Here is a 15,938-nt window from a genome sequence, read left to right as displayed (position 1 = left end):
AGTGGGCCGAGTAGAGTCCGATAATGACATTGACACTATGCTAGGCAAGATGCAGCATTCAAAATGGCCGCGTCCAAATGTAGTTGTACAAATGTAGTAATTGTACAGTTTGTTTCCTTTTTGGGATGTTAATTTGAATGCAATCGGGAGATTCTGACGAAATGTCAGAAAATGGTCGATTTGAATCATGTGGCAGGCCAGAATTCTGTTCTGGACACCTGGGGCACCATGGACTTCATGGTGTATGGATCACTTAATTGTGCTGCGAGTTCTAGAATAGTATTTCAAGAAATTTAGAAAGGTTTGTGAGCATCAAACTACGAGGTCGCATCCAGTTCCTTAGAACAGAAAAGATGTCCAGAAGCTGTCAGAAAATATTGCATCGATCTGATCCTTTGACTGTAAATTCCAGATCTGTACCTGAAGCTTCTGATCTTCGAATACACTTCGAAATTAAAATTTCGGCAATCAAGGCCTTATACCTAAAACGGTGTTCTGAAGGCAGGACATGAAGCATGGGCCTTAACACGGTAAGGCTATTCTACAAACTGGCATGTGATCGACTCTAGGGCATTACCTAATTCATTTGCGCTCCACATTAGCCTTCCTTATTTGATTCAATTATTCCAGTTTTGTGTTCTTGAGCAGTGTTCAAAAGTATCCACAGTTTGGCTTGTGTTCCACATTTCACATGATCGGCGCATTAAAAGTCGTGCACTAATACGTCAGGCCTGTGAACTTGCATTATCGGGACGCAAGGTCCGATCCGACTCTTTCTCACCATATCCCAACCGGATCACTATAGCAAGTAAAAGTGGGCAGTAGGAAAGAAAGTTCTCACTAACCTTTCCCCGCGTGTCTTTTTAGTGGCAAAATATTTTGGTTGTTTTGGTTAGATTTGTCGCTAGTCTCGTTGGAACTCGATATGCATGCACAGTGGCCCAACCAGATACCCCCTTTGCAACCCCTGAACGGGCCTTACCATGGTACGCTATGTTGCTTGGAAGGCTCTAGCGTAAAACAATCACTATCAAGGAAACGCTATAATTGCAATTCTTCCCTTTGACAAAACCACGAGTCGTGGTGGCTAGATATCGGGTAGAGATGTCTCTCACGGACAAAATTGGAAGAACTTGATTGGCATGTCGATGTCTACCTTCTACAGCACGATTAAACGCATCTATTGCTCTTAATCTGAAAAGCATCTTTTAGTTGTATTATTACAACTATCACAAAGCTCTCAAGTTGCGTCTCGTCAGCCTTTTTTAGTTGTTTAAAATGGTGCTAACGTCGGAGGTTAAGCGGTGTGTAATGTCAATTTGATTGTTGCCGTTAACCCGCCGCTTTGCATTTGCACTCCCCCTCCCCCATTCACCCCCTTACCCCTGTACATTCTCAACTCGATCCTCACCGGTGCCGTGTATGTTCCCGTCTCAAACAGCCACAAAGTTGACCGAATTAGATGTAGGAGCCTAGAATTTAATCATGAAGGGCTGAATCAAGATATTTTACAAGAGTGGCTTCAACGGATTAGGATCGAAAGTTTACTGAAACATTGAAGCTGGAGCTCTAAGTCCGATGGTTCCCACTGCATGCAAGAAATTCTAAGTGTGTGAATTCAATAGGACGTGCGTCCGTTTTCAAGAGAGGCTCTTGACGGGTCTTATAATGTTTTGGTCTATTCAGTCCCCGTCTGCAGTACATAATCAAGATCCAATCTTACATACAGAATAAGGCGTCGTACAGACTGAAATCCCATAAACTTTCGGTTCTTTTTCTTTCGGTTTAACCATATCTGATAAGTGACAGGAAGGTGATGCATTTTTTGAAACATTTCCAGATTATTGCTGAACTGGTGGGCTTTTTAAAAATCCTAGTGCCTTTCGGTGGCGTAACATGAATCTACTTTAGTACAAAGACCCGTTAGACCCTAGAGGACGGAAGGGTCGACCTTCTTCGGCCCCTCGCCTTACCCCTTTATGGACATGCGGCCAGGGCTATTTAGCGCGACTTACCGTGGATTCACAGGGTTCATTTGATTTAGCCAGATAACTAAACATCAACTACTGTGGGTGTGGTGACTGAAAATAATCTGCTAATTTTCAATTTCATTATCATGCAGTTTTCAATTTGCGTATCTTCCCTGCTGATGCCTACACTTTATTGCTGTATTGGTCGCCGTACTTTCGATGATGTCTCTCTGCATAGTACTGCGTCCTCTATACATGCACTTGGGAACCAAAATGAGAATTAAGTTCTCAATAACCTTACTCAAATATTCAGTAGCTACTCAAAGCCGCATTGTACAATCCCGTTCCAGAATTGTCCAATTCTATTGAGAGGAGTCTTACAGAGCTGATATTCAGCTGCATAAATCTGGTGCTCCACCTTAGACATTGGAATCTGGTATCATGTCTGTAGCTTCTCAGTAGATTCACCCGTGGCGTTTCGCACTTTCATAGTTTAGTTGCCTGATCAATCATTATTTGCTGACTGGACAGAAAAAGCCATGGCCGAATATCCATTGTGGAATATCTATTTATTGAGGGATTGCACATTTGAAAGGCGGGTTGCATATTCAGAGATGCAAGCATTCGGCTTAATCCCTTGTTCTATGAAACACAATGTATTCGGTTAAGGTTTCTGAAGCATTAATTGAACTGCCGACTTTGGCATACCAAAAATTCAGTTATACCCTGAAACGAAAATTAAACTTTCTTTCGGTTGCAGCCAATATTATTTAGGCTTCGAACGCCCTCATGGAAGGTCCTCAATTGCTGCGTGCAAGATCACTTGAACCAAAGGGTTAATGGTCAGATCTGAAGCTTTTAGATATTTGGTTGCAGGATACCAAAACCCAGTAAATAAAGTAAACGCAAATCTGAAACGAGTGCAGGACAACGGCAGGTTCTACCGTCATGCAACAGCAAATTGTGTCGTGTGAAACTCATATTAGTAAATTACGACGTGGTTATGTGCACGGCTAAATGGTCGTTCACAGACTCAATTGTTCCAGCCAATAGACACCAGTCGTTATAAGCAAACCCTTCAGCTCAGAAGTACAGTTCACTACGTTACCAGCAACGACAACAACACAACAAAATGTCTACCTCTTTGGCGCGTACGCTAAGAAACTTCTGGAGGTCGGGCGTGAAGCGCTCGCTCAAGCAGATTGCCTACCTCAACGATACCAAGAGTGGTACTTTGGTGGGCATTGATGATTTCGGTAACAAGTTCTACGAGACCCAGAACCCGGAGGAAATCCATCTTAGAACCAGATGGGTGGAATATATTGACTTCTGGAGATTTGATATGTCGCAGGTCGAGCCTGGTTGGCATTACTGGTTGGCTTACGGAACTGACACTCCACCAAACAAGCTGACCGAAGCCGAAAAGCCTGAGAGGGCATACCCGGTGCCACCAGTGCACAAGTCAAACCTCACTTACACCAAAGGTGCCTACATTCCATATAACACTGCTAGACCAAAGTACACAAGTTGGGCTCCAGAGGTGAAAGAGAGGGTGACGGTGTAAGGAAGGCAGAAGCCGGGAAGAGGGTGGCTGATGAAGAAGTTATTTGATGCATTATAGCAAGGATTGGGATTCAAAATGTGGAATGCTTGTTGAGCATTCCGACCAATCATGTTGGTGGCTTGTTGGTGATTTTTGTTTGCAAATGGCGAAAACAACTCAACATGTATTCAGAACATGTATTTACAACACGTACGAATCGCATCGTATTTATCTATTTACTGGCAAACGTAGCGGCGACAATGAGCGGGAAAACAAGGGTGACGTCGGCAAAAACCTTGACAGAGCGGGCCTCGGCCTTGATTTTGCCCCAAGAGACGGCCTCGTCTGGTCTGGCACCAGCGTCAGATCCGTCAAACTCCTGGCCCGTGTTGATGTAGACTGCCCAATCAGCACCGTTTCTCATGAGACACGCATTTGCAATGTGGTGCTTCACAAGACCACCTCCCAGGATCAACATTCCTGCTCTCGAGGCTTCCATGGACATGGAATTGATCCTTCTGATGTCCTGTACGATGTCAATCCTCAGTTGCTTGGGCGAGGCCTTGAAGGTGTGGAAAAAAAGCATATCACCAATAGATCCGTCGGTCAAGGCAGGGCAAAAGATTGGGATCTGGTTCTTATGGGCCCAATAAAGAACAGAGGACTCGTCGTTAATTTCCTTGCCCAGCCTGTCGATGACACGAGAAGGAGTCCAGAATGGAGCATCTCCATCCAACGCCTCGGTGCCTCTTTTGGAAACACTGGCCTCTTGCTCCTCTAGCATTGTGTCTAGCACTGGCACAATCCACTCCTCGAATTTGCAGTAATTGTCGTTTGGAACGATCAGGTTACCGATACGGTTCATACCTTCATCGCGAAGCTTGGCACCTCTCAGATGGAACTCTCCCATGTAAGTTGGAGCAAGACACTTAATCAGATCTTCCTCAATTCCACCAGCACTTGCAACAATAGCACTGACCATCTTGTTTTGGACCAAAAACCTCAGGGTGTCTCTGAGACCAGAACTGATGAGGTTGGAAGTGAAGCCCATGAAGATGGTAGTCTTCTGGTTTCCTTCATCATCAAATTCTCCCTTTTTCTCGTGGTCTTCCAAATCCTTGAGGTTCTTGCCTCTCCAAGATCTCATCTCGTCAATGATTTCACAGGCCTCGCTCAGGTTGGAGGCTTGAAATCCCATGGTCTTCATCGACTTGATCAGGTCAGTAGCCCGCATGTCCCTGGACTCAGGCTTGGAGTAGTCCACTCCCTTGACCTCCTTGAAATCAGCAGGAACAGGAACTGAAGTCTTGAGCACTGCATCTGCAGCTAATCCTGGCAGTTGTCCAGACATTTTTGTGTGGTAAAGTAGAGGTAGGTTGGTTGTCTGGTGAGGATCCTATCTTGCCGCAGGTGAACAATTTTTTGTCAAAAAAAAATGACGGTCACGTGCATTATCTGAGCCGCACTGCATGATTGAAAAATTACGTGGACCACATAATTGGTGCCGGCTACTAGAACGATTGAATATTTTTGTAATAATATGTTGTTTACCCGTGATTGATACTTTGAAATATTAGCCCATTCTCCAGATTTGTTCTCAGAGTCCTGACCAGTGCACTGTCTTCAGCGTGGTGAATCTCCCAAGCAGAGCATTGGGGTCCACACTGGAAGTTCCCACCCACGCAGTGTATGTGCCTTGTTCAGAAGTCCACTTGTTGAGTCTCTCGTTGAAGAAGGAAGTGGCAAGCTTCTTCTCGACAATTATTGTGGCTTCCTTTGTCTGGCCTGGTTCCAGGAATACCTTGGCGAAACCTTTCAGCTCCTTCTCGGCTCTGTCGACCAAAGAAGATTTGAAAGAAACGTAGAGCTGAACAACTTCGGCACCAGCAATGGATCCTGTGTTAGACACTTTTATACTAACCACTAAGTCATTTCCATCTGCAGAATCACGCAACTCAAGGCCACTCAACTCAAAGGTTGTGTAAGAAAGACCATAACCAAAGGGGAACAGAGGTTCAATCTTTTTCTTCTCAAAGTATCTATAACCAACAAAGATATCATCTCCATAAACGAGATTTCCGTTGCTGACCTCAAAGAAAGGATGAGACCCAGAGTCTTCCATCTTCTTGGGATATGTCATAGGAAGCTTTGCATTCGGGTTAACATCACCAAACAGCACGTTAGCAATTCCTGTTCCTGTTTCGCTGCCAGCATAAGCAGAGTGCAGCAGTGTATCCACAGAGTCAACCCATGGCATTGTTACTGGAGTTCCTGATTCAATCACAACCACGGTATTGGCGTTGGCCTTGAGGACCTCCTCCACAAGTTTATCCTGGAAGGGTGGAAGACCCATGTGCTTTCTATCAATACCTTCAACCTCGTAGTCTTTGTTCAAACCAGTGAGTAGCACTACCTGGTCAAAATCCTTGGCCAAGGCAGCAGCCTCGGCTATGCATTTTTCGGCGTCGTGGGTCTTGGTCATGCCACAGGTAACACTTCCATAACCCGTGATGAACGAAGACTTGCCTGGTGTGCTCTCAAAATCAAGCTCGAATGTGTATGTCTTTCCACTCTCAAAATAAACATCTTTAAAAACCTCTGGAGCATCAAGGCCAAAAGCACTACTAGTCTTGTGCTCCAAATCATTGATCAGGACAGGTTCATCATCTATGAAGATCTTGGCCTGGCCGGACACTTGCAACGAGAAGGAGTAGTATCCGGATTCGGGCACCACTATTTCTGACAAAAATTTGGCATAAAGCATTTCCTTGTCTCTGAGTAGTGCTGGATCAAAATCCCCGAGAATTGCATCCACAGTTGAAACGGCTTCTGTTTTTATTGCAACTCTGTCAGGGATGGTACGAGCGTCATCATACACAGAGAAGGTGATTGGGTCCTTGACGTCCGGAAATTTTGGGGAAAAAAAGGCAACTGAAGGGTAAGCCTTGGATAATGGAGCTCCTAGAGTATATTTCACATTACCAGCACCAATTTTGGTTTCAATTGCATCGTAAGGGGAAACAGTGTAGTAAGGCTCCACCATGGTGCATCCTCCACTGCAATAGGTGGGCACCTTTCCACCCTCGCCAATAACGAGGACCTTTTTATCTTTTCTGAAAGGAAGAATCTTATTCTTGTTCTTTAAAAGAACAACCTGGTCTGATGCCAATTTTTCCATCCATTCGCGCACATCTGGGGTATCATGCTCTCCTTCGAATGCATTTTCTGGAACCCCAGTACCAATACACTTGTTAACCAGGTTCAACATGTTTCTAGCAGCGTCATTCAGAGTTTCCTCATGGACAGTTTTATGGAAAACTGAAAATTCTAGAAGTTTGCCTCGCCAGATAGAAGGACCTGGCATCTCCCAATCAAGACCGGCATTAAGTGAGTCTGCACAGGAAACGACTCCGAACCAGTCGGAAACAAAAAAACCATCGAACCCCCACTCCCCTCTTACAATGTCCTGAAGCAAGTGGGAATTCTCACTACAGTGTTTCCCATTAAGCTTGGAATAAGAGGTCATGTAACCCCATGGTTTGGCATACTTTTCAGTGAGCATGAACGGAGTCAGGTAAATCTCTCTCATGGCACGCTCCGAAACTACCACGTTCAAAGTCATTCTGTCATCTTCCTTATCGTTGCAAACCATGTGCTTGGGACAAGTTCCAATCTTTCCATCCTGAACGCCGCGGACGTAATTGGCGGAAAGAAGTCCTGTCAAAAATGGGTCCTCTGACAAACACTCAAAAGACCTGCCAGCAAGAGGAGATCTAGCCATGTTGATAGTGGGTCCCATCAGTACGTGAGCACCCTTTGCTCTCGCTTGATCTGCCATCATCCTTCCACTATAATTCAAAAGTTCTTGATCCCAGGTAGCTCCGAGACCAGTACCGGATGGGATACATGCAGTAGGAACACCATTGAAAAACTTGGTTCCACGAACACCGTTAGGACCGTCCGAAACTCGGATGGAAGGAACCCCGAGTCTTGGAATTGGAACTGAATGCCAGGTATCCAATCCGGAAACAAGGGCAATTTTCTCCCTCAAAGTGAGCTGTTCTAGTACCTCTTCGACGTCGAATGCTTTAGTGAAGGTCATCGCTGTAGTTAGGACTCCGAGATATAGTGACTGCCTCAATAAGGGACTTCGGCAAATATTTATCCCAGGAGATAAAAAGCAGTATTTTACCGCCTTTGCTCGATTTTTTTCCCCGTATCATGCTTATCACTGCTCTTTCACTGGCTAACCTTAACTCGGGCGAGTTCTCCCTTCACGTATCAAAGGTGTGGGTGGGGTCGTATCATCTCGGTCAAGATTACTCGGTCGAGTTTAACTCGACCGAGATCTCTTATCGTGCATCGGATATGCCCTGCAGGCTGAACACCCCGTCGTTAGGAAGTCTGAGTGACGATTATCTAGACAAACGGCGCACAATATTTTATCTAGCGGAATACAATGCTGGTATCTCATTGAGGAGTTACAAGATAAGCAAATCGTGCGAAAAGCGATATATAAGTTGCACTTTGCTCCGTTTTGGCACTGCCGTCTGAAAGGCTTTTAGTACAGTGTGCAAAGATGTCGTCGGCCTTTCCCAACATTCCAAGAACTGTTCCAAAGAGTCAGCTGGGCCTACTGATATGTGTTGTGTTAACCTCCATGGCCAACTCATGCATCATGGGTTATGACTCCATGATGATGAACAGTTTGTACAGTCTCCCCCAGTTCTCCGGTGTGTTCACCTTGAACTCCACCACCGTGGGTCTCTACAATGCCTCGATGTGGATGGGAAACATTCTCTCTTGTTTGGTAATGCAGCCATGTGCTGATAAACTTGGAAGAAGACCAACCCTTGTGGTTTCTGCTTGTATCTGTTTAATTGGTGTGGTTCTGCAGAGTGCGTCTCAAAACATTGCCATGTTCATTGTTTCCAGAATCGTCCTTGGTTTCGGTGTTGAAGTTGCCGGTTCTGCTGCTCCTCTATTGGTTGGTGAGATCTCACCTACCAAGTACAGAGGTCTGATGTTGGGAATATATTTTACCTTCTTTCAGGCCGGTTCCCTCGTTGCTTCTGGTGTCACCTACGGTACGCAGCACATTCAAAGCACCTGGGCGTGGAGAGTCCCCTCTATCCTTCAGATAGTTCCTTCCCTCATCAGTGTTATAATGCTTATTTTTGTTCCTGAATCTCCTAGGTTTATGGTTTCGAGAGGCAAGATCGACTATGCCCGTGACACCCTCAAGGTTGCCAACAATATCGATAATGCTGAGGCCGAGCTCTTGATCGTTGAGATCGAGAAGGCAATCGCTTTGGAGGCCAACGTCTCCCCCTGGACCTCTCTGTTCAAGACCAAGCCAAACATTCACCGTGTTCTGATTGTCATTTCTCTTGCTTTGATGTTAGAGCTAGGTGGTTCCTCCGTTGTGTCCTACTACTTGACCTTCCTCCTAGAACAGGCCGGCATCACCAGCACCAAGACCATTCTGCAGATCAACATCATCATGTCCTCGTGGACCTTTTTCTGGGCTGTGGTTGGTGCCTCGTGTTTTGACTTCACTGGAAGAAAGCTGCAGTCTTTTGTTTGCATGTGCGGAATGATTATCTCCTTCTTCGTTCTCGGTGGTTTCGTCAAGACCTACTCTGGCTCCGATAACACTTCCGGCCAATATGCTACTGTGTTTTGGATGGGTCTGTTTTCTGCCTTTTACAACTTTGCATTCACTCCAATGAACTGTCTTTATCCAACAGAGATTTTTCCTTACAAGACCAGAGCCTCCGGTACCACCGTCTTCAAGTTTTTCAACTGTGGTTTCGGTCTATTGGCTTCGTTCGTCCTGTCGTTCGGTATGGACAACCTGAACTGGAAATTTTATATCCTTAATGCTGGATACGATATCTTGTTCTTGCCATGCATCTACTTCCTCTGGGTGGAAACTTCCAAGTGCAACCTTGAGGATATTGCCATCAAGTTTGGTGATCTTTCTGTAGATTTCATCGAGTCTCCACACTCTGAGAGCGATGTCGAGACAGAAGAGGTGCCTGGAATGGTATCCGAGAAGAATTAGGGCCAACCAGTTGTTCAGATTTTTTTGTCATTATTCAGTGCTGTTTATTTAAAACTAGTGGCCATTATATTGATGGCGACCGATACTCATCAGGCTCGAGACAAAAGTAGCCATTGGAGATCCAATGCAGTAGCTCATCCCAACCACTATCATTCAGCACATCCGGTAAGTTGAAGTCGAATCGTTGAAGTTGGTTGGTGGTGTTGAAGAGAACACTTGGCTGTGGAGGGGGAGTGGTCTGAAAATAAGGTGAACTGTCACTCTCGTTGGCCACAGGTGGACTGTTGGTATAATCGTTGTTGGTTCTTCTCACCAGGAAGGGCCCCGAAGTAGACTTTTTTCCCTTGCTCTTTGATCCATTGGGAGGAAACCTCAAAGGAAGAAGCTTGAGGTCTGTCAAAAACGTCCGAATTGACATATCTTCCAGCACCGTGTCAGGAGACGACATTTGGCTCGGGTAGTTAATGTAAGAGACTAACCACATTAGCTTTTCTAGTATGGCAGTACCCACCTTGGCAGGCATGTGGGAGTTCTTCATTTCGTCAACCACAGGTATTGCCTTTCTGATCTCCACTATTCTATGGTCCTCGTGAGAAATCTTTTCCCCCATCATGAGAATGTCCAATAGGATGAAGAGACTTGCATTAATGACATGCTTGGCCACAGTCCAGATCCGGTTGTAGAAGCTTGGCAGTTTTGAGTCATTGAAGTTCCTCAAAATGTTCAACGAATAGTTAATGCATCTCGGTCTGTATACGATGACCCATTTATTGCGGCCAAGGTGAGGCAAGAGTCTGCGGGTGATTTCCAGGGATTCGCAGTTCAGAGAAAACTTGAGAAGGTACTTGGCGAAGGGAAAAGTTATCACATCAATATCTGTGGAGTTATCTGGTATTGATTCGGGGACAGCCTTGCAGAATATCGAATCGTAGTCTGAAAGAAGTGATATCATTTTTTCATCGGCAACTAGCAGAGACTCAAGTGTTCCAGGGGATCCATCTTCATGGTAATGTTGTTTCTTGATGGAGGCCATTTCAGCCATGAAGATTTGGTATAAGACATAGGAGTATCCCTTCGCTCTCTGCTGATATGTTAGCTGGACTTTGGGATCATATTTTTCTTTTCCTATGAGCTCGTTAATGGTAATCAGTTTGGGGTATGAGGTTGAAAATTCATTGCTCAATGGTATCCATCTGCAATGATCGTTTAGGCCTTCAATGATCACTAGAGTCCACCATGCACGTTTCAGCAGTTCAATATCAGCATCTGTCCTGTTTGTAGAATCATCCTTATCGTTCAGACAATCCAATTTCAAGAAGCGCGCGACGTAGAAGATTGACGTCAGCAGACAATTGTGTAAATGGACCCCGGCAAATCCATGGAAGCATGTGCTCATGATACAAAATATTTGGATGGCACGGAAATCGGGATACGACATAAACTCTGCCTTCTGCAGACAGTCCAAAGAAGCCTGGAATAACAATCTGGGAAATTGCTTGAAGTATTCCTCAGAGAGGTTCACCTTGTCGTTCAAGAAACCGTCTCCAAAGTATAAAGCAGAGCATAGAAGACCATAATACATGGATATCCAGTAGTAATAGTGTCTGCTATAGAACTGGTTTCCTTTTGGATTAACCAGATAACTCTTCGGTATGTTTTCGGTCAAAATCTCTGCCCGCCAGAATGCTTCATGCTCCTGTATGAATACTGGGGGAATGATCCCGTTGTGGATGAACGTCAATTGTGTGCACGCAAACTCGATCAAAACTTTGGACGTATCATAATCGATGGAAGACATCAACCTTGTGAATGCTTCAGGCAGCGACACCCAATCGCTTCCCATTGTGATGCTTGAAAGGGTATCTAAAACACCGGGCTTGTTAGAGTCCTGCTTTCCAATACTAGGGTCGAGACTGGCATATCCTGAGGACAAAAAGTTCAATGAAAGATTGTACGAATCCATATCGTACTCTCCGAGGGAAAATTGCAAATTCGAGGCCCCAGGTGCCGTTGGAGTGCGACTACGGCTCCCAGCTTCAGGCTGGATTGGGAGCAGACGATCTGATTCGCCCCGTTGCGTTTGTTGATGGTGTTGCACCAAAGCATGGCTGAGTTCTTTCTTCACTATAACGACTTCCCTCTCACAAAACTGTACTTCGTTTCGGCGAACACAATTACTGCACGGAACGGTCCTGTTACACTTGACCTTCCTCTTAAAGCACGGTATGCATGACTGGGGAGCTCTCTGCGAAACCCGCACTCCGGCCGGCTTGGATATCCTTGATGTTGTGTCATGCATCCTTCATACTGTAAACCCAGAAACACTAGTACTTTTCTTTATTTTGCAGCATTTCTGGACACCCTGTGGTCCCCCTGCACGAGACTTACTGGTTGTCTGATAACGAATACGGTCAGCCAATTGGACGTGCGCCAACCACAACATTTTTTATGTGACCCTTGCTAGAAATCAGAGCCATATCTTTTCGTCTATAGTGGACTTTTCTGACCAAAATCTGTTGTATGAACTCAATGAAGTAGGATGAGAAATTTTGCAGCTGGTCGCTAGGTAGCATTGCCGCGTATTTTTGTTAAACGAGCAAGGAGACATGCTTGGGAGTAGTGACAAAATTGTTGCCATAGCGTTACAGAAGCACTGCGGCAGTACTATAATTAAAATGTGATTGTAGTGAAAATGTTTATCAAATATCAATTAAAGGCATGGCTTTGAAATATGGCGCTATAAATGAGAAATTTACAAGAAGTTGCCATCTCCGATTGCCGCATCATATCTGTTGGGCACTTGGGACCACAAATTGTGAAATATTTTTCAAATCAAGAGTTACAGCAAAACTTATGAAGCTTGAGATAGCAGACTTTAGAGATAAGGCATTTGTACACTGCAGGTGCCTCCCTCAAAGTAGCTTCACGGTGACTGGTGAGCCCCTCTTCAAAAGTTAGAACTTAAAAGCCCTCGATCATAGAGTATCAAGCAAAACCTGCTGAATCAACTATGTCACATGAAAGTCACTCATTTCTTGGTACGCATCATCGCTTAGTCCGTCGGATCGGAATAGCCCTTGCAGAGTGCTTAAAGCGACAATGCATTACCTTTCGCAGATCATCGGGTCTCATCACATTTAGCTCAATCTGCGCACGTTTTGATTGATTTAGTCCAAAAAAAAAATATTTGGGCAACCATAGTCCACTTATTCTTCTGGACTATTGATAAAGTCCGTGATCCCAGGGTCAGAAGGGGTTCAAAGTCGCGCTTTCATCGAGGGTCAGCGGCGTCGTCAATGCCAGGCGACAGGCACGTGGTTGATCTTGCATTTCGAATGCACCTGCATCCAGCGTCCCAGAGCTCATAAAAATTGGAATATAATTGTTAGCTGATCATTTCCACTAGCAGTAAAAAATTAAAATGTCGCCGCAATCACCGATTCTTGGCCCACTCTCAGGCCTCTCACAGAGCGCCGCACTATTTGCGTGTACCAACATAAGTAGGCGCTCAAAGAGGAGGAGCGTGTCTGGTTGAAAGAAAAATCAGGGCGCGCGGGCTCCAAGGAGAATGTCTGTATGCTTTTTTCCCCTCTCTTGAATACCACGCCAAATACACGTTTTTGGGTCTATACGTTGAATATTTGTTTGCCAGGCGACGGAGACACAAAAACGGCTCGAAGATGAGATTTTCGCACATTCTCAGCACGCTGGTGCTGGTGGTTTCCGGAGTATGTGGAGTTGATCTGTCTATCAAAAGCGAGGAGTCGATCAGAAACGCTACTGCGCTGATATCGAGCGGTTTGATGGATTACTACTGGGGATTTGACTCCGGTGGAACTATCGGAATGTTCACCAATCCGTACTATTGGTGGGAAGCCGGTGGAGCGTGGGGATCCATGCTGGAATACTCCTTCCTACTGGAGAACGATACTTGGCACGATACTATTATGACTGCGATGCTATACCAAGTTGGTGATAACTGGGACTATATTCCACTTAATCAGAGTACCGTTGAAGGTAACGATGACCAAGCGTTTTGGGGTATTGCTGCCTTGACCGCATGCGAGCGGAACTTCACCAATCCGGGAGATGACGAGCCCCAATGGCTATATTTGGCCCAGGCAGTTTTCAACACCATGGCGCTCAGATGGGACACTGAAAAGTGTGGTGGTGGCCTTAGATGGCAGATTTTCCAGTGGAATGCTGGTTATGATTATAAGAACAGTGTTTCGAATGCAGGCCTTTTCCACATCGGTGCTAGACTGGCACGTTTTACTGGAAACGAAACCTATGTGACCTGGTGTGAAGAAATCTACGATTGGATGGTGGGTGTGAACTTTTTGACTCAGGGCGACTTCTGGTTCGTCTATGATGGTGCTTCTGTCGAAGACAACTGTTCCTCAGTGACCAAACTGCAGTGGAGTTACAACGCTGGTTTGATGGTCTCCGGGTGTGCGTATCTCTACAACCACACTGAGGAAAAGAAGTGGTTGACACGTACCGAGAAGTTGGTCAATGGCATCCAGGTGTTTTTTGACGACGACGTGATGTACGAGGCGGCTTGTCAGGGAAGTGGAAATTGTAACAACGATCAGCGTTCCTTCAAGGCCTATCTCTCGAGATTCCTTGGATACACCTCGATTTTGGCACCAACCACTTGGAGCACGATCAGACCGTGGATTGAGACATCGGCTAAGGCTGCTGCTGGCTCGTGTGTTGGTGGTTACGACGGCCACACGTGTGGCTTGAATTGGACCATGAATGGATGGGACGGCTTCTACGGACTCGGAGAACAGATGTCTGCACTGGAGGTGATCCAGAACCTCCTTATCGCCGACAGACCAGCCCCATACACAGCTTCGAATGGAGGCTCCAGTACGGGTGACCCTGCAGCCGGTACCCAGACCACGACCACGGTTGATTCGCCATTGTCACTCGGTAAGGGCGATACTGCAGGTGCCGCGATCATCACCTGTATCATCGGAGTCTCGCTGATATCCGGTGGTCTTTGGCTGGTGCTGTGAAGAGCTGAGGCTGCTTTCTGTCTGTTTTTTTAGTCGCCAAAATCTAGTTTGGCGACATTGTTTTTTATCCTAAAGGAATGTACAACTAAAATCTATCTCGTTATGCAGTTTGGTAAAACGCTCATATAAAAAAATCGTGAAAACGAGGTATCGCGGTGCCAATACGCCTCTATGGCTGCTACTTAAGGCAGCAGGTCTGCAAATCAGACGGAATACATAAGTTCATAGTTCAAGAGTTTTTGCGGCTTAAAGCTTCTCTTTCTCAGCGGCAAGTGCCTTCTCGTGCGCGGTCCTCTTATGAGCGGCACGTACAGCTTGCTTCTGCTGCTCCTCCTTGAGGATCTGCTTCCAATCATCGTCTTCGACTCCAACCTTCTTCAGGTTGTGGTTCTCTTCATACATGCTCAGAGCCACGGTTCCCAGCAACAATCCCACGGTGATGAATTGCGCATACATACGCGCCTGAACAATCTTCTGCGTAGTGGTCATGATCTTGTCCTTGTTAACGAAAACCCACGATCCCCACATAGACGCAGCCCACAGAGCCGTGATGATCTTGTACTTGTGCTCACTCAACACTTCCACAGCCTTGTCGCTGGTCGACAGTCCGTGCCATCTGCTGTACTCCTCCAGGGTCTTCTGCTGCGTGTAGTCCGAAGAATACATCTTCTTGTCGAAAGCCGAAGACGATTCCTCGGCCCAAATCGACGTGGCCAAAGTGGGTGGAATGATAGCCACCGCCGTTCTGATAGACCATGGCAATTGGAACAAACGTGGATATTTCTTTGGTGCAATTGCGTAAATACCAATGGACACAATTGTGCCTGCAATGGCACCCTTGATACCTCCGTGCAATGTGGCGGTGTTATGGGCTTTGACTTCCTCTTCTGTGAGTAACTTCATGATAGTGTTAAATTGATTGTTGTATCTTCTCGTGAATAAGCAACTGACAATGTTTGCTTCTCCAGCTTGAATAAAGATATTATATATATATGCCTTTGAGCGTTTAATTCGTTCCTTTTTATCGGCTGATGAAAAAGAAACTTGGGTCTTCATCTGAGCCGCGGGAAACATGCAAGGCCCTGATTGGCCAATTTCCAGCGGTTCCCATCGTTTGCCGGAGTTTGAAATTTCAACAGGCGATGAGCTTGATAGTGAGCCATCGCATCCGGAGAGGATGAGTGGCTGACGCGGAGCGTAGCAACCGGTCGCACCCGGATGGTTTATATTTGACGGGGTTTGTTTTTGTGGTCATTTTGTGAGCAATTTCCTATTCTGGTGGCTATATTGTTGTTTTGCCTTTAATGCTGCGAGCCGTGCTTGATGACTCAGAG

The 15,938-nt window shown here is 45.7% G+C and overlaps 8 protein-coding genes across 8 annotated transcripts in view; 4 read left to right on the top strand and 4 right to left on the bottom strand.

Moving 5' to 3' along the window:
- Positions 1–3,102: 3,102 nt before the first annotated feature.
- Positions 3,103–3,534, top strand: KUCA_T00001401001 (uncharacterized protein; the record flags this gene model as incomplete). The annotated part of the gene is made up of 1 exon (XM_022603576.1): positions 3,103–3,534. The coding sequence occupies one exon, from the start codon at positions 3,103–3,105 to the stop codon at positions 3,532–3,534; it is 432 nt and encodes a 143-aa protein (XP_022457443.1).
- Positions 3,535–3,745: 211 nt separating this feature from the next.
- Positions 3,746–4,864, bottom strand: KUCA_T00001400001 (uncharacterized protein; the record flags this gene model as incomplete). Its single annotated transcript, XM_022603575.1, has 1 exon — positions 3,746–4,864. One exon carries the CDS (start codon positions 4,862–4,864, stop codon positions 3,746–3,748), a length of 1,119 nt encoding a protein of 372 aa, XP_022457442.1.
- A 246-nt stretch (positions 4,865–5,110) lies between these two features.
- Positions 5,111–7,615, bottom strand: KUCA_T00001399001 (uncharacterized protein; the record flags this gene model as incomplete). The annotated part of the gene is made up of 1 exon (XM_022603572.1): positions 5,111–7,615. The coding sequence occupies one exon, from the start codon at positions 7,613–7,615 to the stop codon at positions 5,111–5,113; it is 2,505 nt and encodes an 834-aa protein (XP_022457441.1).
- Positions 7,616–8,092: 477 nt separating this feature from the next.
- Positions 8,093–9,580, top strand: KUCA_T00001398001 (uncharacterized protein; the record flags this gene model as incomplete). Its single annotated transcript, XM_022603571.1, has 1 exon — positions 8,093–9,580. The coding sequence occupies one exon, from the start codon at positions 8,093–8,095 to the stop codon at positions 9,578–9,580; it is 1,488 nt and encodes a 495-aa protein (XP_022457440.1).
- A 64-nt stretch (positions 9,581–9,644) lies between these two features.
- On the bottom strand, positions 9,645–11,879 carry KUCA_T00001397001 (uncharacterized protein; the record flags this gene model as incomplete). The annotated part of the gene is made up of 1 exon (XM_022603570.1): positions 9,645–11,879. One exon carries the CDS (start codon positions 11,877–11,879, stop codon positions 9,645–9,647), a length of 2,235 nt encoding a protein of 744 aa, XP_022457439.1.
- Positions 11,880–13,260: 1,381 nt separating this feature from the next.
- On the top strand, positions 13,261–14,604 carry KUCA_T00001396001 (uncharacterized protein; the record flags this gene model as incomplete). The annotated part of the gene is made up of 1 exon (XM_022603569.1): positions 13,261–14,604. One exon carries the CDS (start codon positions 13,261–13,263, stop codon positions 14,602–14,604), a length of 1,344 nt encoding a protein of 447 aa, XP_022457438.1.
- A 246-nt stretch (positions 14,605–14,850) lies between these two features.
- Positions 14,851–15,507, bottom strand: KUCA_T00001395001 (uncharacterized protein; the record flags this gene model as incomplete). Its single annotated transcript, XM_022603568.1, has 1 exon — positions 14,851–15,507. The coding sequence occupies one exon, from the start codon at positions 15,505–15,507 to the stop codon at positions 14,851–14,853; it is 657 nt and encodes a 218-aa protein (XP_022457437.1).
- Positions 15,508–15,676: 169 nt separating this feature from the next.
- KUCA_T00001394001 (uncharacterized protein) overlaps positions 15,677–15,938 on the top strand; it is a gene marked incomplete at both ends in the record, with an annotated part of 1,612 nt that continues 1,350 nt past the window's right edge. Inside the window, one exon of the mRNA XM_022603567.1 lies at positions 15,677–15,758. Within this exon, the coding sequence (XP_022457436.1) occupies positions 15,677–15,758 (82 nt within the window). The remainder of the gene's footprint in view (positions 15,759–15,938) is intronic.

The sequence above is a fragment of the Kuraishia capsulata genome, genomic scaffold (genome assembly GCF_000576695.1).
Source record: "Kuraishia capsulata CBS 1993 genomic scaffold, Kuraishia_capsulata_scaffold_2, whole genome shotgun sequence".
Taxonomy (NCBI): domain Eukaryota; kingdom Fungi; phylum Ascomycota; class Pichiomycetes; order Pichiales; family Pichiaceae; genus Kuraishia; species Kuraishia capsulata.
Note: the sequence above shows the minus strand (reverse complement) of the source record. Positions and strands in the feature narration are given on the sequence as shown.